The 25,593-nt window shown below is 42.9% G+C and overlaps 1 protein-coding gene across 2 annotated transcripts in view; it reads right to left on the bottom strand.

Moving 5' to 3' along the window:
• rnf38 (ring finger protein 38) overlaps positions 1 to 25,593 on the bottom strand; it is a 72,146-nt gene that overhangs the window by 8,441 nt on the left and 38,112 nt on the right. For both annotated transcript variants that reach the window (XM_084319258.1, XM_084319259.1), the window contains exons 3-7: positions 24,054 to 24,115; positions 6,616 to 6,818; positions 6,060 to 6,489; positions 2,012 to 2,173; positions 1,513 to 1,674 (exon numbers count right to left, since the gene is read on the bottom strand). In XM_084319258.1, coding sequence (XP_084175384.1) covers positions 1,513 to 1,674; positions 2,012 to 2,173; positions 6,060 to 6,489; positions 6,616 to 6,818; positions 24,054 to 24,115 — 1,019 coding nt within the window. The remainder of the gene's footprint in view (positions 1 to 1,512; positions 1,675 to 2,011; positions 2,174 to 6,059; positions 6,490 to 6,615; positions 6,819 to 24,053; positions 24,116 to 25,593) is intronic.

Below are 25,593 nucleotides of genomic sequence, written 5' to 3'. Positions count from 1 at the left end.
AATAATTCCCTGAGTCTAAGCACAATTTGATTATTTGAATTGTATTAAAATAGGCTAAAATTAAATAGCCTATGCGATGAACGAAACAATCATTACATTTGTTTCATCGTTGCTTCTAATAATGACAACAACGTTGTCAGCGAGAGCTTGGTGCTGGGTGTGCAAACTTTTGTGAAGCTGCAGAGCCGGAGCAGCAGCAGCACAATGCAGTACTTCAGCAGTACTCCAATTCAGCCATTTTCAATTCAATGTTTGGTGGGGGGCGCTGCTGTGCGGTCCCCAGAAAAGAGCCAATAACAGCTGAATCTGCTGCTCTGCATCGACATACTCTCGCAAATAAGTCATAGGGAGGTGGAGAGAGAGAGAGTCGTCACGCAAACGCACGATAATGTTGCAGTCTCTCTCTGCCAAATGTCTCAGTTCTTCGCTTGATATAATTAATACAAATGTCCAATATAACGGAATTCGTTAGCTCATAAAAATGTGATTATAACAGACTGTTGTTTATTAATGTCGGGCGACTGCCCACAGACACCTATTTGATTTAAAGTCGGCAGCAGCACGAGTCTCGGGACTTATTTTATTTGGAATATAATGACTTCATACGCAAAAGTAGCCTAGTTTTAAGTAAAAATATTATAAATCTACATGCCTTGATGATGTCATTCTTTTGTTTTGTTGTCATTCTTTTGCCTATCAATTGTTTTTAAGCTCAATAAACTCTGACCGGAATTTCTCTCATTTGACCGGTAGATTGAAATCTACCGGACACCGAGGCCGGCAACAATTTTTTCTAACGGAAACCCTGAGTAGCAAGGCTCTCTGCTTCCTGCCGTCTGCCTGTGACTCTCGGAGCCCCCTGCTGCCCTGTACCTCGTGTGACGTCATCATTAAGATGACACACGCACGTTATGAGCCATGGATTTCAATATGCATGTGCGTGGAGGTTGTGGTTTGGTCGACAAAATGTTTTTTAAAAACTGGGTCAATTTCAATAATTTTTTTTCCTTCTTCATGAAAGTCACCGTTGGCCTAGTCACATTGTTTATTGAACAAAAATACAACCTGCAAGTTGCCCTTTAAGGGAACACCCAACATTCTGGGAAATATATTTACTTATCTGCCTTCTTCCCCAGAGTCAGACAAGAGGATTGATGTCAGGTTCATCTATATGTGACTAGTAGCGAGTGATCCGGGTGCATGCTAGCCTAGCTTAGCACAAGGACTGGAAGCAGTAGTGAGCAGCGAACCTAGGTTCGTCAAAAGTGAAGAAATACAACTTCCAACAACTCCAAAACTGAGATTAAATTGACATCAATCAGTCCGACTCTGGGAAAATGGCAAATAAGTATATTTCACAACATTTTAGAAGCGTTCCTATAAATGGCATAGAAAGGATACATTTTAAGAAGTTTAAGAAGGTTTGGTGCCATTATTCTTTTAGACAGATATTGGTTGGTGTAGCAAAACTAAACCATACACAGACTCCACAACTTGTTTTTGCAGACTTACCGATCGCGGCTGTTGTGTCTGGAAGGGCAGGAACTGTCCTGGCGGGGTCAGGTGGTGGGAGAGGTGGGGCGGAGGAGGGAGCAGGAACTGGGGGTCACTGGAGAGGAGGGATGGAAAGGCATAGGGCACTGGCAAGTGTTGCATCGAACATGCCTGGAGCATCTGAGAGATGAGGGTAGAGAGAGGAAGAGGGAACAGTGACAGAGAAGAGAGAAGATCCATTCAATGCATAATTTACACAAACTGTTCAGCCATTATTAAGAGAGTGCATTTACCACATTTCACCACAAGGAGGCAGCCCAAACCAACGAGCAACAACCCATCAGCTAAATGTTTTCCGGGTTCACAGCTCTCTGCTATTTTTCTTACCACGGTCTTTCCATCTCATTGCCTTTGTTGAGCAGCAGAACAGACTGTACGCTACAGAGGGAACATGCAGCACAAAAAGTACTTATTTTGTACTCTCTCACACACACTCACACACACACACACAACTCACAGGGTGGTAGTGCTGTCCAGTGCTGAAAACGACACTGCAGGCAGGAACCTGTTGTGAGGAGCAGGCTGGGGGCAGGTGCTGACCGCTGCAGAGAGGAGCGGCGAGGCCGTGAGGGGGGACAGGTGTCATGGTGTAGGACACCGGCACGCTGGCCTGCTGCAGCTAGGGGGGGGGGATGGAGACGACCACGGTTAATACAGTAGGACTAGGTCAATCAATCAATCAATCAATCAATCAATCAATATCACAATTTGATCAATAACGATGCATATCATGATTTCCTCGTTGGTATGGAAATCACATATTGGATAATCCAGTTGACATCCATCATACTGGACTGTGGGTTAATGAGAAATGTGATTTAGTATCAAACTTAAAACTAATTATATCCCAGAAACGACCCGTGTCTGGGATGTTGTGGATTCACTCCAGCCACAGATCATGGATGTGAACTTAAATTATGCTTTATTCAAATGTTATACAATTTGGTTGGCAAATTCATGACCCCCCTAGAGAAAGAACCCTATTGATGTTGTTGACCCCATGATGTTTCTTCTAACACCGCCCAAACTTTCAATGTTAAAATTAGCGTATTTCCTGATCAGCAGGAAAAATAAATGTTATCCAATTTCTCAACTTTCATCGAGCACAAATGGGCAGCAGTGTTTTTCCCACTCCAGTCCAGAGTCTCAAAGACGACTACAATAGCTCTAATGAAGCCTACGACTAACTTAATAGAATCCGTTCATCTCTCTCGCTCTCATCTCTCCTCAGTGTGACATAAGTGAACTGCATTTTGGATAGCTTTTGGTTTCTCCCGGGGATTAATGTACCTTCCACTCAAAGAGCGCTGTCAACGTGTCGTTACCTCTCCCAATCTCCTACGTCAGCTAACTTTCTCTTACTGTATGTAATGTAGAGAGAGAATCCTGTTCTATACTCTCCCTCAGCTCTCTTGACCATCACAGGGATGCAACTTATTCTTTTTTAAATAACGTAATAGCCTATACTGAGAATAACATTTTTTAAATCGTAGGCTCCCATTCACAATTGTAATTTATTTATTTTATTAACAGTCTATTATTTTCATTGACGTTTTTATTGGTGTATTATTATTTGCTCATAAGGACCAAGAGTTTCAAACAATTAGTTCAATGGAATTTAATTCAGAAAAGTGCATTAACCTCTTCCACCCGACGGGACCGGCCAAATCAATATTTTATCAATAGTTGTATAAAAGTAGCGATTTTTTTTCCCAAACGTATTCAAGTATAAACATCATAAACATGTCATAACAGCATGTAGAATGTATATTATCACCAATACGTTAGTTTAGCAATAGGTTAAAAGTGTCATTAGATAGATTTTACTTTTCGATTTGGTCAAGTCCATTTCAAGAGGGCGACCATTTTGGATATTTTGAACCATGGGAATTGTAGTCTTTTTGTGGCCATTTTGTAGCAGACTTCCACAGGTCTGGTTCTGCGTTGGAATCTTGGAAAACTACACTTCCTGTAAGGTTCTATGGGGTTCAAGGTTCAGAGTAAGGTTCTATGGGGTTCAAGGTTCAGAGTTCTGTATGAATTATTTCAATAACTGTTATTATTCGGGATAATAAGCCACAAAAGGTAAAGTTTTTGACAAATATTGAAAGGCAGTTAGTTTCTCTTCCCTATTGTTAACATGTAGGAACAATTCAATCTGAAATTAGTTTCAAAACGGTTGCACTGTGGGAAAAAAAAAACTACTAGATTACAGTAATTTCATTATCTATTCTTATGCATGCCTGGTGATACTAAATACAAATTGAACTCGGGCATTTGAAAGATAATATATGTATATATATATAAATGTGCGAATTGGCTATAATAAGGTACCGTACTTTTCGGACTATAAGCCGCGGCTTTTTCCCCCATTTTTCGACCCTGCGGCTTATATGTGGACAAAACCCGAAAATCGAAATATTGCTTTTTTTACTGCAGTGAAATGTTATTTATCTGTTTCCTTATTTGCTAAACTTAATACAAATGAGTTAATTCTTGTTATTTGTCCGACAGTATTGTGTCCCAATGGGAGTCATTCTCTGTAGAGGTGGGAACTTAAAACTCAATATAAGAACGGCCATGCACCACCACTCACAGAATCGAGAAAGAGCAATCAATCTGTCAATCCTTTCCGTGTCCGGGCCGGGTGAAGTTTCCCGTGTTGAGTCAAATTAAGCCGCAGTCTCCACTCCTTACATATGGTAATTAAACATTAAAACACATGCGGCTTATAGTCCAGTGCGGCTTATATATGTACACATCATTCAATTTAGCTGCTGCGGCTTATAGTCAGGTGCGGCTTAAAGTGCGAAAAGTACGGTAATTTATAAGCCTCCTATTCTATAATAATATTTCAAATTGCATTGGTCCGGATGGGAGAATTCAGTACTGTATCTACAGAACCTTCCGTTTAATCATCTTCCCTTTATTCATTTCCTTAGATTTTTTGTACACATGATCTCAAGAAGGTACTGAACAAGATTTTTAATGTTTGGTCATTATTAGCATGGTCTTATTCACTGTCAAAGATGCAAAGAAAAATCATAATTCATATTCTCCTAGGGCGGCTGGGTGGCATAGCGGAGATTGCGCTCATCACCAATGCAAGAGACTCCGGTCTCGAATCCCGGTGTCAGCATTGCCTACGGCTTGGGCCAGTCGTCATACTATCTCAATTGACAGAGGTAGCGGGTGGAAGTCGATGCATGGGGATTGGACGTTGTGGACAGCGACTCCTACAGGTCGGTTGGGTGACGCCTGCACAGTAGAGACAGACAGGAAGTATCGGGGGCAGCGTGAGCCTCCCACGCGTTACTCCTCGCCACAGGGTCCACGCCGTCTGGTGGTGAAAAGATGCGACAGGCTGCCTCCTCGTGTACCGGAGGGGACACGTGATGTAAGGCTTCCATCCTCACTACAGCCGACCAGTGGGAGGCATAGTCTAGCAACGTTCAAGACAGGGGAGGGGAGAATTGGCAATACGAAATTGGGATGAGAGAAAAAGTGGATCAAAAAAATTTATTTTATATTCTCCTTTGTTTCATCACAATTTAAGCAAGCCTAGTAATAGACACAATATTTCTGACACTTGTGAATACATTCCCTGAGGTCCATAGATGTCCCTAGATACCAAGAATATGCAAATGGCCCTTGTAGAAGTGGAGCAATATTCCATTTACCTAGGTATATATTTTAGGCGGATTTTCAGAAAATATTCCACGGGTGGAAGAGGTTAATCAGTTTTAAATACACATATGGTGTATTGAAATATAGCTTAAGCTCTCCCACTTTTTCATTGAAGAGTATGGGTGCTGTGGGGAACAGTTCAAACATTGGATTTAGAACAGTGGTTAATCACCCTAACCTTTTTCATGTTAATATCCAATGTCTTGTCCATTTGATTAGATTACGTCTCAGAGACATAGATAAATAGATACAGCGTATTCCTGAATTCTATTGCCGTCTATGGGGGAAGAGAACATTGGAGAGTGAAATCTATGATTAAACTAGTCACTGATACCATTTCATTCATTAGACATTTAGCCCTGGGGCGGCACAGTGGTTAGCACCGTTGCCTCACAGCAAGAAGGTCCTGGGTTCGAACCCCAGCAGGGGGCCTTTCTGTGTGGAGTTTACATGTTCTCCCTGTGTCCGCGTGAGTTTCCTCCAGGTACTCTGGTTTCCTCCCACACCATAAAGACATACAGGCAGACCTACAGATGAAAACTAGCTCATTAGCCAATTCTGGCACATTTACATTGATGTGGAAACTGAAGATGTTGATTAATGTGCACTGTCCCTGGGTAAAACCCAATGACGGAATGTAAATGTATTGCCCACTTTTCTTGGGACCCCTAGAACCTCCTCAAGGACCCCTCGTTGAGAACCACTGATTTAGATAAATGCCTGGTGATGCGTTACTTGTGAATTCTTTGTTATCGTATGGTGGGATCTGGATATTGGCCCATCGTCCCTAATGCAAAGCAACACACACACACACACACCTGTTGATGAAGATCCATGACCATGGCTCCTTGCTGCTGGTGCTGATGCTGGTGCTGCTGGTGCTGCTGATGCTGGTGCTGCTGCGCATGATGATGGTGGTGGTGGTGGTGGTGGGCGGCTGGGTGCAGTAGCCGTGGCGATAGCGTCGGCGGGTGGAAGGCCCTGGGCTCCTCTGCCACCGCTCCCCCGACCGAGGGGGGTTGTGCGTAGGCACCGGGGGCGTGAGCGGGGTAGGTCTGGTGCGTGGGGGGGTGGTGGTGGTGGTGGTGATGGGGGTTGTGGTGGTGGAGGTTTTCATCCTGGGGGTCCAGCGGGGACATGCGGGGTACGGGGACCTGGGGGGGAGGAGGGTGGTGTTGGTGGGACGGGTGGCGGGGAGGCCTGGAGAGACGACCGCGCTGACGTCTCGCCGGTGGTCTCGCCGGTGGGCTAGAGGTGGGGAGTGAGGCGAGGCGTTATTATATCAAGTCAAACTGCAGCCCATCACCACAGAAGGAACTGATCCCATTAAATATAAGGCCCCTTTTTACTCAATTCAACATAACCCAGTCTTACCTGCGTCTATGTCGGGCGGGCGTGTGGCATCTCTCCTGGTGATAGTGTGCGTTGTGGGGGTGGGGCGGCCGCCGACTGGGTGGTCCCAGCTCCCAGGGCCGGATCGGGGGAGACGGAGTGGTGGGAGGGGGCACGGAAGAGAGCTGCTCCAGGACCGACTGGCTAGACAGCCTCTGACGCTTGGGACTGGGGCAGTCCTCGCTCTGCGGGGGGGGGGGGGGGGGGGGGGGGGGCACATTGGTTAGTGAACCACATCCCGTTCTCGTATCCAATGAATCAACGTCACACTCCACCCTGGAGTCTGTACCGTTGCACAATCGGAAACTACTCACTACTCACTTGTGCGAGTCGTAGCGTTTCCTGTATATGACACATGTGCGTGACGTGTGTGTGTGCGAGTACTGGGAGAGATTACACCATCGGCGCTCGAAGGCCCGCAGAGTTGAAAGTCACTTCCTCTTGAAGTGAAGAAATCCAAAAACGTGGGGAGTGCACTCACAGGCCCACACACACCCTCAGAGTAACAGCTTTAACATACTTCTGCCAAGAGTTGTGGCAATGAAACAGTCCCCAAAGCACACACACGTATATATATAGAGTGGTAGTTTAGTGCGTAGTCATCAATGTCAACTCCTCCAGTAGAGGCTAAAGTTATCATATCTTCTTATCCAACCCAACCCGCTCAGCAATGACTCACTTCGCCTACTGGCAAGTGCTGGCAATCAAAGACACTAAGAATTTTACAAGTTAACACGCACACACGGGCCAGAACACACTCCAGTCATCACCCAGTCACTGGTTACTCACACCCATTTGTGCCCCGAGCAGAGCACATGCAGGTCCTTGTAGAGACACCACACACACTTACTTCCTGTCCAGCTCATCAGTGGCTCCATTTTTCTAGAGCCATATGGAATCCGCGATCACGGAATCGCGGACGGAATCGCGGAATTGTGCAATAAAAATGGAATCGACTATTAAAAAAAATTTAAAATTAAAAAAACTTTATTTTTTTATTATGTTGTGGGACTTGTACAGCACTTTGTTCAACTTTGTCAGTGCTGTAAAGTTTAAACCTTTTTAAATCTTAGACAAACAAAACACTTTACTTTCATGAAATATTGTAAGCCGTCATTTGAGGCTTTATAAAAGCAGCACAATGAACACAAATCTGTCAGTGCCGAGTCCGACCTCATCTTAAATAACAAACAGCATTGCTTGTTGTACTTAACAAAGAGAGGCAGAGTTGATTTAGCAAAAATATATATATATTTTTTTTTATAATCGAATTTTATTTTCATATTCGAATCCCATGCCCATCGAACGAAGCTTCGAAGTATTTAAGACAGCCCTATTAAATGGACTGTTATATCTTATTAAATTGTGGAAATTTATTCATTCCCACTTATTAGACACTATTTCTGATGGTAAAATGAGCGTACAAAGCAAAATACAGAATTCTGAAATATTAAAACGGAAAAAAATAAACGGATTTCATATGGCTCTACATTTTTCCACTAGCTGGAGCTCACTTTAGTTCCTCTGTGTGTCTCCCTTTCTCTGTGTATCTCCGTTTATCCCCCTGTCTCCCCCATTTCTCCATCTCTCACTCTCTCTGCGTATCTCCCCCTCCCCTCAGTCTCCCTCTCTTTGTGCCCCCTCTTTTTGTCTCTCCTCCTCCTCACTCTTTGTGCAATTCCCTCTCTCACGCCCCCCCGCTCCCCCCTCTCCAACTTTCCCTCTTTCTTTCTTTCCTTCTCTCTTCTTTCAGTCTCTCCCAGTCTCACTGACACACCATGGGAGAGGCACGTTTTAACAGTGTGATAAAAATGACTCAGCGGCTGTGACTTTTAACACACACACAATGGCACAGAACACTCAGCAGCCTTGAGAGCAGTGTGATAGCAGCGTGATAGCTAACAGGAAACAGCTGGAGACCAGGCTGCACATGCACGTGCGACTGCGCACACACACACGTTTTTGGAAACTCCCACAGACATGCGCACTCGTACACAGGCAGCTGCCACTGTTTGAGTTCCACAGCCTATAAAGAACAATAAACTTCTGGAGCGCTTTCTGATGCCCCACCAAAAACCCAACTCAAATATTATGTTATTATGGGTTATATTGTATTATGTTACGCCAACCCTCCAACTACAAGATCTGGTATCTGCCCATTGCTCTCTCTCTCACACACACATCTATACACCATCTCTCTCACTGTCACATATACACCATCTCTCACACATATACACTGCCTCAGTCTCACATACAAGTTTCAAGTTTCTTTATTAGTTGTCATACAGAAGTACAGAATACTTTTATATAAAATGCTTCTTTCTGTTTTGCTCCAGAGATTGTGCTAGATAAAAATAGATAAGTATAAAATAAGTATAAAATAGAAGTCAAGTACGTAGACAAGTGTTCAATATATACATATATACAATGCAGAGTAGAAAAGTAACTGAGTTACAATACAATATACTATACAGCAGGGGTTCTCAACCTTTCTGCTGCCACGGCACCCCTGTGTTCAATACAATATTCCAGGGCACCCCTACATACGATAAAGACGTTTCCAGTCCTGTCTTTTTTGCTACAATGATAACAAAAGTGCTTGCTTTCAAAATAATGTTTATTTAAGAAACCGGGAAACACATTTGTGTGTATATGCCTATATAATGCATTATTAACAGGTGTTTCAGGTCTAAATGGCTTAGTACTGTTGACATTACACTGCTTGTAGTAGTAAATCAAATAGCATATTTCTTTAAATAAAACTACAGAAAATTATCACTAAAGTGCTATCTGTTGCAGCTGCACACTTTTCCATAAAAATAGCATATTTGGTTAAGTGTGACCATTTCTCAAAAACTGAAAATCATGTATTTTTTTTTAAATACAGAAAGGGATCACTAAGGTGCTATCTGTTGCAGCTGCACTGTTCTCCATAAAAATTGCATATTTGGATAAGTTTGACCATTTCTCAAAAACAGAAAATAATGTATTTTTTTTTAAATACAGAAAAGTATCACCAAGTTACCATTTCTCAAAAAATATAAATAAATACAGAAAATAAGCACTCGTTCACTCAGTGGACATTTCTAGCTCAATGTGAGGTCTGCTGCTGCTGGCTAATAATACGGTCAATACATTTACATTACATTTACATTTAGTAATTTAGCTGACGCTTTTATCCAAAGCGACTTACAAGTTATGTATGACAATTCATCAGGAAGGGCACAACTCATCAGCTGAGTAACAATGTTGATCAAAGTGCTGAGTGCTACAGTGTAGGTTAGTTTATTAGGACAAGTGCATGACAGTAAGGTTAGTTAGGGTTAGATATAAAAAAAAAAATCAGATAATGGTTGAAGAAGTGCGTCTTTAGTCGACGGCGAAAGATTGGACAGGGAGATCTTTGACAAGGCAACACGCATGTCATCCTCAAGGCTCAACTTGGCCCTATATTTTGTTTTCAGAGCTGTCATGGATGAAAAGCCAGCTTCACACAGATATGTGGTGCTAAATGGTATCAACACCTTAACTGCTGCATCATGAGATACTTGGTACTCAGCACCACACTCTGAAACTAGCTCTCCAGGTGGTATCAGATGAGATTTCAATTAGTTCTTCCAAGAGTTTGGATGGAGATGTGTCAGGAAGCTTTGTCTCAATGTTGTCTGTAAAGGTTTTTTTTATCCAGAGTAACTTGGTGATCCTTTTGTGTTTTATTAAATAATGATTTTCAGATTTTGAGAAATGGTCAAACTTATCCAAATATGGTATTTTCATGGAAAACAGTGCAGCTGCAACAGATAGCACTTTAGTGATAATTTTAATAATCAAAAAAGAAGTAAATTCTTTATATATATTTTTTTTCATCTCAAGGCACCCCTGGCAGATCTCTGCGGCACCCTAGGGTGCCGTGGCACCCCTGTTGAGAACCGCTGCTATACAGTACAATGCAGAAATGGGATGTACAATTTAGGTACAATTTACAGTAAGGTGTAATGAGGTATGAGTTGTAGTGCAAATTCTTTACCAATAAATATTAAGTGTGTTAGGTGTGTAAAGTGGGTAAAGTGGGTGCTGCAGTGAGTTGTTTGTTTAATACACTGTCTCTCTCTACACCATCTCTCTCACATACACACAGTCTCTCACTGTCAGATATACAGTCCCTCTCTCACACATACCGTCTCTCACATATACAGTCTCTCTCACTCTCACATATACACCGTCTCTCTCACTCACATATATACCATCTCTCACATATACACCGTCTCTCTCACTGTCACATATGCTCCCCCTCTCTCTCTCACACATATACACTTTCCCTCTCTCTCACATATACTCCCTCTCCTACAGGTCTGAAACCATACACTGCAGTGGTGGGCTGGCAGTGGATTTGACCTCCACTTGGCCAGCTTATGGGAAACCCTAATGATAATAATGACCTCACTCGGTCTACAGAGAGGGCTATGTGATAGGAGAGGACTGGCAAATGAAAGAGAGATCAAGAGATCATAGAGGGGAGAGAGAGAGAGAGGAGGGGAGCATAGAGAGAGGAGGGGGTCATATAGAAAGAGAGGGGAGAGAGATCATAGAGGGGAGATGGAGAGAGAGGAGGGGGTCATATAGAAAGAGAGGGGAGAGAGATCATAGAGGGGCAATGGAGGGGGGGTCGTGGAGAAAGGGGAGCGAGAGCATGGGTATATCATAGAGGGGAGATGGAGAGAGAGAGGATCATAGAGGAGGGGAGATAGAAAGATCATAGAGTTAAGATAGAGAGAGAGAGGGGGGGATCATAGAGAAAGATAAATCATAGGGTAGAGAGAGACAGATGGGGGGGCTGCAGAAAGAAAGGAGAGATCAGAAGGAGAGAAAGAACAGAGGGGGGTAGAGGGTACTGGGTAGAGCCTCAGGATGCACCAGACCCCAAATGACGGAACATATTTGGGTCGTAGCTGAGGGTTACACACCATGACTATATGAGTGAGAGAGAGTGTGTGCGTGTGTGTGTGTGTGTGTAAAGCTTCATGACTGAGTGTCGGTATGTCAAGTCAACCAGCCTTCCCCCCCCCCATGGTCTTTGATTAACTGTAGCTAGCATTAGCTAAAACATGTCGTAGCATTTGCTGCAATATTAGCTAATGGAAAGCTAAGGTTAGCGATAGCGCTTGCCAATAACAAAAGAGGATGCGTTAAGACGCTTTACATTGTGGGGTAGATTAGGAAGACTGATCATATTAGGTATACACATGGGGGAAGCCATAGTTGATGCATTCCTCCTATGTATTGTTGTATTTGTTAGCAATGCGGAAGTAGAAGTCAATGGGGGATGAGGCACGTCTCGCATGTGAAGATTGAAGGAAATGTTTTACTCAAGTGCTAGTTGGATGGACAGACAAGCTTTTTTTTTTTTAAATTGGTAGAGTGTCCCTTTAACTGCTTTCTTTCCTGTGTCCAGTTTCCAGGAAATGCATCCTACGCTCCAGTGGAACACAATGACTCAGAAGTCCTTCTATTCTGCAGTGAACCAGGTGTTAGAAACAAGGTGACCCTTCTGCAAGGTGTAGAAACAAGGTGACCCTGCTTGGATGCCAATTCCATTTCTACGTACCTGGCCCACGATGTAACATTAAAATATATGCACTGATGCCATACTATACGAACTTTGAACCCTGTTCCCTATACTCAACTTATACCTACCTACTGCATTCACAGCCTACAACCACCCTACACTGTAATCATAGTAATAATCATAACTACCTACTTCATAGTATAGTCTACCCATATAACCCTGTATACTCTGCATGAACAATAATGTTACATATACACAGTAGGGGTGTAACGATCGACCCCACAACGATTCGATTACGATCAATATTCATTTGACCACGATTCAATCCGACCTTAGGATCGATGCATTGCTACACCCCTAATACACAGTAATATATATATATAATATATATATATATTAGGGATGCTCGATATTGGCTTTTTACCGATACCGATATACTGATATTGTCCAACTCTTAATTTCCGATACCGATATCAACCGATACCGATATATGCAGCCCCCCCCCCCCCACCCCCCCCCCCCCCCCCCCCCCCCCCCCCCCAAAACGTAATAATTTCAGGTAATTAACATTATCTCTTGTCATGTAATTAACACAACATTATGCATACTTTGACGATAATAAAAAAAAAAAAATATTACTTGCTTGCCTGGGTAAATAAAGGTTAAATAAATGTTAAAAAATAAAATAAATAAAATCAAATAAACAGATACCGATATTTTCCGATATCAAATTTGTATACCAATATCGGTAGGCCGATAATATCGGTAGGCCGATAATATCGGACATCCCTAATATATATATATATATACACACACACACACATACACACTCCTCCATATCTGTGAATATACCTGCATATAATCCTCCTATACACTTGCATATAACCCCATGATAACTATGTATGATACAATACCATATACACACACACTGTATATAAAATAGTGTTGTGTATATATATATATGGATAGAGTGGTAACCAATTATCCCATAGAGTATCGTCCTCCACTGAAAACAATGATCTGTGAGATTTACTGAGAGGAGTGAGTGACATCATATTAACCCGAGATGTACAGAGTGTACTGAGTGACATCATATTAACCCGAGATGTACAGAGTGTACTGAGTGACATCATATTACACTGCGAGCAGTGCGAGGTGGACTGAGTGACATCATACTGTGGTGTGAGCTGAGGTGTACCAGGAAGACTGGGTGACATCATTCCTTGGGTTAGTCAGGTTAAATAACGGGCTTGTATACAAAGTGCATGTAGACCATATACAATACATCACATGTAAACAGAATAGTCCTACATAATAGTAAAAGTGTATGACAGTATAATACAGAGTAATACAGTAATTTTGCAGTTGGGACCCGACTACAGAAAGCAGCAACATTCTTCTTGTAGGAAGTTATGTAATAAAGATTTTAAATTTGCAGAGAGAGACCAGGGTATCTAAGGCCCTTGTTACACAGACTGTTTTTGTGTTAGTTTTGAATACGTTTTAAATACATTTGCTGTCCCTGTTAGATAGAAATGCAGTTTTGGCAGGAAACGTTTTGGCCCTACTGACAACGCTAAATTGGCAAACGCCAAAAAGTCGCAGACAACGTGTCGTGTAATCTGCGCGGAGCCGTTGTTGCTCACGCCCATGCGCAGTAGATACCGACAACTGCGTGCCCTCACCAACGTCCGGTGACAACAGAGCTGTCGCAAATAGCTGCAGCTACCATGTGTTGTCAAGTTATTGTTATAAGGACCCCAGTCCAAGCTACAACAGTCTGCATTCCCTTAACAATTGTTTGTATTGAGCCGTATTGTACCCATTCTGCAATATGTTAAATAAAGTTTACATCCATTCATTCTGCTAGCATTAACGATTGCATGAGCAGCTGGCTAACGTGAGCTAACGTTAGCTACCTAGCTACCAGACCCTGTTAGCTCAGAGCCCCTCTTTCAACATAACAAGCATTAAACAAAATGGCCCAGTCATCTATTCACTTTTGTTTAATACTTGAGGCGTTGTCTCTAATGTTATCTAGCTACTGATAGCTCCCGATATCATCAGTTTGGTGCTGGCTGGCTAACTGACGTGAGCTAACGTTAGCTGCTAGCCACAATGCTATACTGTTATAATGGCATATTCCATTCACGTTAACATGTAGCTAACAACATAGCTAACAACATCTGCGATCTTTTTTGAGAGTAAACTATCCGCTCTTGGTGGTCACTTGTGTTGATGTTAGTTTTGTTTCATCAACAAATCATCAACAAATGAGGCAGAACACAGTGAATGTATCCGTTTTTGTTTATTGCACTTTATTTCTTGCTGAAAAATAATGCTTCATTGGCTAAAATGGCTCGCGGAGGCATTTAAAGATGGTGGCTTTTGAGATTTTGAACAGGATGTGGAGTGTCCTCATTCAAGTTCTGATTGGTTGAAAATTGCCTTCATGTTCGCCACCTACTGCTTTGGCATTGTACTGTGCTCAGGAGGCAAAACGAATGTCTAACTCTGCTGCCACTACGTTGCGACCTGGAAAAGCGAAACTCATCTTCAAAACGAAACGAAAACATCAGTCAGTCTAACCGCAGCCTAAGTGGATATGGTCCTGTAGCCCATTCCATGCCCAAGGTGCGAAGCTTGAAAAAGCTGTTCTCCTAGTTCAGTGTGTGTTCTCAGTTTTTTTTTAAAGTAGCCATCATGTGGACCTGGTATGGTAGCTGGTAGAGGCAAAGCTAATTCGATGAAAGATATTCAAATTAATTTAGGACCTGCTCAGAGGTCATCAATCGGCACACATGCGATGCATGCATGCAATTCGTATCTGCGATTAACCCAGTGTTTCTCAAAGTGGGGGGCGCGCCCCCCAGGGGGGGCGCAGAGGCATGACAGGGGGGGCCTTGAGATTTATAAAAAAATATTATTATTTTTTTTATTTTTTTACAGAAAATTATCACTACAGTGCTATCTGTTGCAGCTGCACTGTTCTCCATGAAAATACCATTTCTCAAAATCTGAAAATCATTATTTAATAAAACACAGAAAAGGATCATGAAGTTACTCTGGATAAAAAAAACCTTTACAGACAACATTGAGACAAAGCTTCCTGACACATCTCCATCCAAACTCTTGGAAGAACTCTTTGAAATCTCATCTGATACCACCTAGAGAGCTAGTTTCAGAGTGTGGTGCTGAGTACCAAGTATCTCATGATGCAGCAGTTAAGGTGTTGATACCATTCAGCACCACATACAGTATCTGTGTGAAGCTGGCTTTTCATCCATGACAGCTCTGAGAACAAAATATAGGGCCAATTTGAAAGGTCACGATATTGGTGTTATTTCAATAAATTTAAACATGGCCCATTTCTGACTATTTTGTTGGGGCGAGGGGGGGGGGGGGGGGGGCAAAATATTTTGGTCCGCCAAAGGGGGGCCTGACAGAAAAAGTTTGAGAAGCACTGGATTAACCCATCCCGTCGTCCTTCCCCCCCCCCAAGGGCAGCCGGGAGCAGACAGGCGTCAACGTGAGCCGCGCGAGGGGACCAATCCAAGTGCTCTTGTCCGTCTTCGTAAAGGACGCCACAGCGTTAGCGATCTATTGTTGTGCATGTTTTTCCATTGGGTTTATCTTATCGGGGGGGAAACCCTTGCGAGCACGGGGAGAACATGCAAACTCCACACAGAAAGGCCTGGGAGATACCCCACCTGGGTAACTGGCATCATGGAAACCTGGTCCCCAAGCGGGAATCGAACCCTGGACCTTCTTGCTGTGCTTCTTCCCTGGCATCTAGAAGGCCACACAACACACTCACCAGCAAATGTCAGGGCTTTTGGAACACATTGAGAAGTGCCATGCGGAGAAAAGACACCTTCATTCAGAATCCTTTAGCTGGACAGAAGGGGGGGGGCTCAGTAAGGTGGGTGACTTAGGCTATGGTTAGACTAGTGTATTCCTGGCGTTTTTTTATACGTTTTTGACGACGTATGATGTCCTATCTACACAGAAACGCGTTTTTTGGCGTTTTTTTGTGGATACGGCTGAAACGCAAAATTGTGTTTGCGTTTGGAGATACGCAAAAAAAACGAGTCGACAACAGCGTGTAGTCAGCACGCTAGCCGTTGTTGCGAAAACGCCCATGCGCAGTAGATACCATCTGCGTGCCCTTCCGGTGACAATGACAACAGTGTGTGTGTTTGGGACAGAGCTCCGTGTCCCAAATAGCTTCAGCTACCATGTGTTGTCAAGTTATTGTTATAAGGACCCCAGTCCAAGCTACAACAGTCTGCATTCCCTTAACAATTGTTTGTATTGAGCCGTATTGTATTGTACCCATATGCAATATGTTAAATAAAGTTTACATCCATTCATTCTGCTAGCATTACCGATAGCATGAGCAGCTGGCTAACGTGAGCTATCAGGATTCAGACCCTGTTAGCTCAGAGTTCCTCTTTCAACTTAACAAGCATTAAACAAAATGGCCCAGTCATCTATTCACCTTTGTTTAATACACACAGCGTTGTCTCTAATGTTATCTAACTACTGATAGCTCGCGATATCATCAGTTTTGTTGCTGGCTAAGTAGCGTGAGCTAACGTTAGCTTCTAGCCACAATGCTATATTGTTATAATGGCATACTCCATTGACGTTAGCATGCAGCTAACAATGCTACCGAGCGTTTTTTAGACTAAAACTATCCGCTCTTGGTGGTCACTTGTGTTGATGTTAGTTTTGTTTCATCAACAAATGACAAGCAGAACACACAGTGAATGTATCCGTTTTGTTTATTGCACTTTTATTAGGCTTTGCTGGAAAATTATTGCTGCATTGAGTAAACAAGATGGTGGCGCGGCATAGGCTGCCTTATTGACATTTCTTTGGTGGAGCTTCCACCAGGAAGTGTATTGGCACATTCGTTCTGATTGGTTGAAATTGCCTTCATGTTTGCCACCTACTGCCACCTACTGCTTTGGCAGTGTACTACATCAGTGTGCTTGGCTGACAAAAACGAAAAAAAAACGAAAGTGTGACACGAGGCGCATGACGTCGCGGCGATACGCGGCGATGCGTATAAGAAAACAATACGAAGATGATACGAAAGGTGTAACCTCAGCCTTAAGTGTTTGTAGGGCAGGCTGTATTTCATGTAAATAATAAAACATTGGTAACTATGTAGCGCATTTCTACACAGAATGACTGGCAATACCAATCTACTAGGGCTGCTGTAATTTAGACCCATCTACTAGGGCTGCTGTAATAACAACTATTGTCTATCAATTAATTGTGATCATACGATATTGCAGCAGCCCTGCAGCATCTACCTCCTCCCCCAACTCCGTCTCTCCTTACACCCCTCTCTTTGCCCCACCCCACCCCCTTACCAGTCTAGTCCCAACCCTAAGGGGCATAAACTGTGTCCATTTTCATATCTAAGACGCCACCCGCACCCCTCCTACTCCTCCTCCCACCTCCCTCTCCTCCTCTTCCCTGCACAGGACCCCAGCTTGAGAGTTCTCACACACACACACACACACACACACACACACACACACACACACACACACACACACACACACACACACACACACACACACACACACACACACACACACACACACACACACACACACACACACACACACACACACACACACACACACACACACACACACCGTCTAAAAACACATACATCGTCCCATTACTATGAAAGTTTGATGTGCATGTCTGCCCATGTTGGGGGAAGGGCAAAGACGTGCGTCTATGTGTGTGTGTGTGTGTGTGTGTGTGTCCTCAAGCCATATAGCTTAACATGGTCCCATATTCAGACAGAGTGCATCATGTACACAGAGACACATGCCTGAGCTAAAGCTAGAGAGGACACACACGGTCTCAGTTTCATCACCCTCACACACACAGCACCAACACATTCTGTACTGCTCTATAGGGGTGGGGGGGAAATCGATACGTAGTAGCAGAGGCGTAGCTGTAGATTCTGGGCCCCATGAAAGAATGTATTTGTAGGACCCCAGTGATTTTTTTTTTGCCATTTATTTATTGATGAAAACGCATAATATGGTTTTTACCTATACATTCGGATCAGCAGTTCAGCACCTGCACTGTTGGTGGGTGGGCCTAGTAAAGGACGTCGCATTGCGTTCATCTTCAATGAATGGACCAATGCAATAGTCTACCAAAGCCCCCCCTCTCTCTCTATATCTCTCACACACACACACACTTCAGAAACAAACATAGTAGTATCAATGAGAGCATCAATAATACACCCGAGTGATGTCTAGTAAAAAAAAAAAAAAAAAAAAAAAAAAAAAGCCCTTGGAATCATCCTAAGCTACCCCCCCCCCCCCCCAGCTACGCCCCTGCGTAGTAGTATCGCAATACGTTGCATAGCGATACTGTATCGATACAGGGACGCCAAGTATCGATATTTAATTGTTTATAAAAAAAAGGTAAAAAACTAAATAAAAAAAGGGAAGTTGCATTGTTCATTTCAATACATGTAATAGTACAGTAGTCCACACACACATGTGCATTCAGTTAAGTTGGAATATGACTAATACAAACAAAATTCAGTTTGTCAGTTACATGCAACACAGATTACAGTGTTTACATCTGTCTGCTTGAGAAAATACCCCGTTCTGCAATAGAAATGATAGAAGTGAGATGAACAGACTGTCAACATGTTTTATCTAATAAAATAAAGTTCAAAGTTTTACTTTGCAGTTGAAAAAAGGTAATACATCGCAATATATCGCAATATTAATATTGCAATACTCAGCATATCGCAATATATTTAGTATCGCAATACTATCGTATCGTGACTAGGGGTGGGAATCACCAGTTTCATCACGATACGATATCGATTCTTTGGACAACGATACGATATTTGCCGATATCACAAAGTCTGCCACGATACGATTCGATTCAGGTGCCTGCGATCGATATGAGACGATATTATGTGCCCATTTAACACAGTCACATTTAGATCAACTAAAAAAAGGCTACGGAAATATCAATTGACGTTTTTATTTTTGAGCTCTTCCAGACATTTAAATGAAAAACAATCTATTGTTTTTAATACAAATAGACCTCCTGTTCACTGTAAAGTGCCACGTTTTTATATATTGAGCTTTAAACTTTAAGTAAAATGTTTTGGAACTCACAACACGCAAGCTAAAACCCCTTCCTCTCCCAAACCGTTCCTACAATTGTTTTATGTTGCATGATGATCATGTTTAAATATCAACATTATCTGTCCATCCTCAGTAAATAATATCAATATAATAATACTCACACACACACACACACACCCACACAGAGACAGAATGTCCCCTCTCCTCTCTCCGTTTCTCTCTCTTAGCTTAGTTAGCTTAAGCAGCTAATGTAACGTTAATTTAGCATAAAAGAATGGCGACGATGCAAAGCATGTTAGATGCATTTAACCCGTTGCGGGGAAAAAACTGCACAGACTTATATCAGCTCGCAAAATAGACGACTGAAGCCCTGCTCTCGCTCTGCTGTACAGAGCTAAACGGAGTTTCACAACACTGGCCGCAGGGCGGATATGACCCGTCGCCGGATTTTCAAAATAAGAGTATCGCAATATGAATAGATCTTTTTACGTTGCATCGATCCTATTTGATTATTGATAATAGATCGATATATCGATCTGGATCGATGTATCGTCCCACCCCTAATCGTGACTCAAGTATCGTAATAGTATCGTATCGTGAGGCCTCTGGTGATAATTTCCCACCCCTACTGCTCTATGGCTGGCTGCTAATTCATTCTGTGATTTTCAGAGTGCAAGGACCACACACACCCTCCCATTCCAGTTCACTCTTTCCACACTGCGTGCCATGCGTGCACACACACACACACCAAACTGGACAGACACCCTGGAGCATTGAGAGCAGACACACCCTCTCACATTCTATTTCACTCCCTCCACACTGTGGGCACTCACACACACAAATATACACACAGGAAGTGTGGAGAGCAGCTGCTCTGGCTTCCCCGTCAACACTGAGGTACCAAGAACCTAAATAAAGAGGCCTGGGCCCAGTGAGCACACACGCATCTTAAGAAATATACCCAAACCCCCAGCTCTCAAACATTCATGCAAATATAATTGTGCAGGCATTTATGCATGTGTACAATACACATGGAGCAAATCCAATCGCATGTTTCCCCCCAGTCTATGCAGTATTCTAACTAAGCAGACGGACATACGACACACAAATTGTTTCCTCCTCCTCCAGCATAGTCCCTCAGCTGGAGGTGAAATAATTAGCGATACCCCCCGCCCACCCCCCTCACCAATAACCCCTCCCTCTCAGTCTCCACTCTCTCCTCCACTGATTGGCTCTCCTCCCTCCTTTCTAAGGCCATCCACGGCTGAAGGAAATCCTACAAGCAGTCGTAGGATTTTGTAATCGATTGATCCCTTTAAATTGACATATCTGACATTCTGCAAATTAATGCAACCATGCATTACGTCTACACACATCTAGTGCTTAGTTCCTTTTTCCAGGAAATGACAATAATAAATAATCCAACAATTAAATTCAGATCATTTAGGCAATGATTTCATGCATTTTGACCACAGTTTAATTAGATTCATTATAATGAGTATATATTAGGGATGCACGATAATTATCGGGTCGATATTATCAGGCCGATATCAGCAATTATGACGTCATCCCGATACAATTATTGATAGCTCCGATAATATATAATATATTTTTTGGTAAAAAAAATGCGGTGTGGGTGGATTGGGATACAGGGAACTACAACTAGACATAACACATCACACACTGGGAACACCATCAGGGTACAGACAAACCGCCACACGTAACAGCTACTCTCTCCCAAAGCCAGGCGCCAGAGACTAAGACTCAAACATGTGATGTCATCATCAGGTACAGAGACTGGAGCAGCTCGGTTGATGAGGAATGGGAGTAGGGATGCCCCGATCACGTTTTTTGCCACCAATACCGATCACCAATCGTCTATGAGCCATTATAAATTTAAATATATAAATTTTTTTTATAAAATATAATCATACTTGTAGTTGTATTATCTGCGAGACATCGCCACCACGCAACAAGTCAAAATGCTTGCTATCTGCAAACAGCTCCACTGTCTCCGTGTATACTCGAGTAGCCTCCAGCTGCAGCCAGGATTCTCCGGCGCTGCAGCTGGACCAGGGGCGGACCTTCCTACAGGCGATATAGGCGGTCGCCTAGAGCGCCACCCAGAGGGGGGCGCCAAAAAAAAATATATATATATTTTTATTTTTTTTTATTTTTTTTCTGTGCAGTTTTGGCGCCCCCCTCTATATCTGCAACCATTATTTTTACATTAAAAAAATTCTAACATAAGGGAAAATGAGCCAAAAATCTAAAACGGTCGGTCGGTCTGAGCCTCAGCTTTAGGTGTTCACAGTCAGAACATGCTAGAGCGCTGTGCTTTGATGGGTATCGGTCAAGTGTTTATAGAATTGAACGTTGAGGAAAGAAAGACTAACGTTAGAGAACTATGAAGAAAAAAGCCATAAAAAAAAAAAAAAATCTCGCCTAGGGCGCCAAATGGGCTAGGTCCGCCCCTGAGCTGGACCCTATTGGTATACTCTGCTTTGGTCAAATCACATTCAGCATGCCCTCAGCTAGCCCCTTTCGTGACTGCGATGCAAGCCAGGGGCTTGAATACGCATCGAATCAATGTTATAAGACATTGATATCAGGAGGTATCTGTAGCTACTGCTAGCCGGCTAGATAATGTTAAGACAATGCCTCAGTGAACTATTTAGTTTACTGGGACATTTCAGTGAGCTAACGTGAGCTAACGTTGGCTACCGAGCTAACGGAGGTATCATGCACTCGACTATTGCTGGAGCATTTGTTGATATCAGGAGCTATCAGTAGCTAGCCAGCTAGATACCCAGCGTTTCCGTTAGCCGGTAATTACCGGTATTTGACCGGCAAAATCTGGTGAAGTCCGACATATCTAATCTCTCCGGTCATAATGTCCGGTGAAAATAATTCCCTCTAAACACAATTAGATTATTTGAATTGTATTAAAATAGGCTAAAATTAAATAGCCTATGCGATGAACGAAACAATCATTACATTTGTCGTTGCTTCACCAAGCAGCCGGTCAATGACATCCTGTGTCAGCGAGCTGGCAGCTGATATATTTACGTGAAGCATGGCTTGGCAGGGTGCAGTACTCCAATTCAGCCATTGGCAATTCAGCTGTTGGGTGGGGGCGCTGCTGACACCGCTGCTCTGCTCTGTCTGCTCCTGCTCCATGCTTCACGTAAATATATCAGCTGCCAGCTCGCTGACACAGGATGTCATTGACCGGCTGCTTGGTGAAGCAACGACAAATGTAATGATTGTTTCGTTCATCGCATAGGCTATTTAATTTTAGCCTATTTTAATACAATTCAAATAATCAAATTGTGCTTAGAGGGAATTATTTTCACCGGACATTATGAGCAGCACCAAGTCGTTGGGAGGTGGAGATATACATCACGGCGCAAACCCACGATAATGTTGCCGTCTCTCTGCCAAATTTCTCAGTTCTTCGCTTGATATAATTAATACAAATGTCCAATATAACGGAATTCGTTAGCTCATAAAAATGTGATTATAACAGACTGCTGTTTATTAAGGTCGGGCAGACTGCCCACCGACACCTCAAGTCGGCAGCAGCACGCAGTCTCGAGGGACTTATTTTATTTGGAATATATTAATGACTGTATATACGCAAAAGTAGTCTAGTTTTAAGTTAAAATATTATAAATGACTTGATGATGTCATTCTTTATATAGGCCTATCAATTGTTTTTAAGCTCAATAAACTCTGACCGGAATTTATCCCATTTGTCCGGTAGATTGAAATCTACCGGACACTCAGACCTGCAAAAAAAAATTCTAACGGAAACCCTGTAGATACCGTTAGACAATGCCTCATGTATTAAACTAAAAGTGAATAGTTGACTGGGTCGTTTTGTTTAAACAGTAACGTTAGCTAGGTAGCTAACATTAGCTCACAGCGGTCCCATGCACTAGACTAGAGCAGACTGCCGGAGGCAATAGGAACCTCTGTTGACACGGGTCTGGGAGGGGCAGGGGGAGAAGGAGGAGGGGCCGTGGGCTGCAGCTCTGTGTGCCTGAGAGAGAAGTCAGCGAGTGAGAACTCCGCTAAGAATTGGATCATGTTTTTCGATCGGTTTTCACGATCGGCGAAAATAAAGCATTATCGGAATTCACCGATCTCATATTTATACTGAATATCGGCCGATACCGATCCCTGGCCAATCGATCGGGGCATCCCTAAATGGGAGACTTTGACCCAAATGAGCTTTATTGTACAGTAGTGTTTTCAGAAAGTGTACCCGTTATAATCAGAACATTCCCAGTGGTGTTTTCAGTGTCACATGTATGATCTCTCCCAATTCTTTGTCAAACTTAACAGCTGATGACATCACACATTGGAGTTTTAGCACTCTAGCTTTTGGATTTGGGGCGAGAGTTGTTCATGTTCACCAACATGTTTGGATGGTCTTAGTTCCCTGTTAAGTGAATCTCTGACTAGACTCTACCTAGTACTGCAACCTTTTATCGTTAAATGAAGTTTGAAAGCTTAACATAACGGCTCCCTCGCTCTCCTGTGATGTGTGAAACACGTGTGCATGTGTGTGTGTGTGTGTCTCTCTCTCTCTCTCTCTCTGTACACGTGTGGGTTCTTGGGGGGGGGGGGGAAGGAAAAAAGTCTGCATATATTGTTAGACTCCCAGTCTTTGTATACGTATACTGCGTGTGTGTTACCTTGTCGCTCTCCTCTCCATATGGGTGGTCAGGGTGACAGTGGTAGGATCCTCCAATGGCTCCTACACAGGAACAAGGAAGGGATCAGACTGAGTCAAATATCACACGTACACGTTAGGCCTGTTGGCAGACTCACTCAGCCAGCTTACCATGACACCAACTAGGCCTCACACCTGTGTTCTATTGTACTGCGTTACATCCCGTCATATCATGTTGTCCCGTTTACCAGGTGTTTGAAGTTATAATAAATTAATAACAAAAAAACATCTAGCTGGACAATATCATCATCAACCTTTATTTATTCTCGAAATTACAATGGAGGTCACCCTCATTTTCAATGTAGTCGAGACTTTACAGACATTTCAATGCACACATTTCTACAATATAACAATAATAAATATTAATAGCTATCTACATAGTACTCAGTCCAGAGTGCACCACAGCAATTATTAGTATAAAAAAAATTGAAAATAAAAACATGGCACACAAATTGACAAAATAAAAAATTGCATAAACTTCAGACATAAGAATAGGTATAAAAGACAATAAAAGTAGTGTAATGTAGACGTGCAGATTTAAGAATAGGCATAAAATAAGTACAATAGTATAATGTCGCTCGAAGGCATGTGAACCCCCCGGAACAGCCAGTCCCCTGAACACCTCACACATCAATCCCTACCAGATCCCCATCCAAGACACACCCCCGATAAAGCACGCCATGACTGAAGGAAAACACAACCACAAAACACACGCCACTCACACCGCCATGCACGGCGATGGGAATGCCAACCCCACGGGCCGCTCCATCTACCCCAGCCCCGGCGCCTCCGCCACAATATGGGTTTGAATGAACTGGACTGGTGTATGCTACATTGTTGTTACTAAGACTCTTTGCTCTCACTGTTTCCCTCCCAGCCACAGGACTAAGAATACATTAAGAACAAGCAGGTTCCCACACAGTCAGCGAGTCCTGTATGTGACCCTATGCAGCTCAGTGGAGGTATGTGTCCCTGATGCTGCCAGTTGAGGGACTCAGTTCACCCATGGTTAACCTGCATATACTCAGTGCTGGAAAGTGCTTTGTCTAACATTGTTATTTGTCCACCGGCGACTAGCAAACAGTATAAATTGCACCAACACAAATAATAATCAGACCTACCACAAATAATAGATTTTCCCTATAGTATCAGACAGACCTACCTAAAATACAAAATGTTCAGCATTATAGCAGAAAGACCTACCGCAAATACTAGATTCTCACTATAATATCACAGACCTACCAACCACAAATACTATATCAGAGAGACCCATCATAAATACTAGTTTTCCAAAGTGACACAATAACATTGAGTCTTGTGTTGAGTCAGCAGCCTGTCCTTTGCCATGCGTCCATCTTACACACCTGAGCCTTCCACCACTAGAGACCCAAGAACTCCATTATATCCATACTTCTTTTCTCAAAACATACAAAAAGGGCACCATGTTATAAAATGAACTAATCAACCTCTGCCTGTTGATTCTCCTAAATCCTATTGTTTTT

The sequence above is a fragment of the Notolepis coatsorum genome (genome assembly GCF_963971535.1).
Source record: "Notolepis coatsorum genome assembly, chromosome: 7".
In the NCBI taxonomy this organism is placed as follows: Eukaryota; Metazoa; Chordata; class Actinopteri; order Aulopiformes; family Paralepididae; genus Notolepis; species Notolepis coatsorum.
Note: the sequence above shows the minus strand (reverse complement) of the source record. Positions and strands in the feature narration are given on the sequence as shown.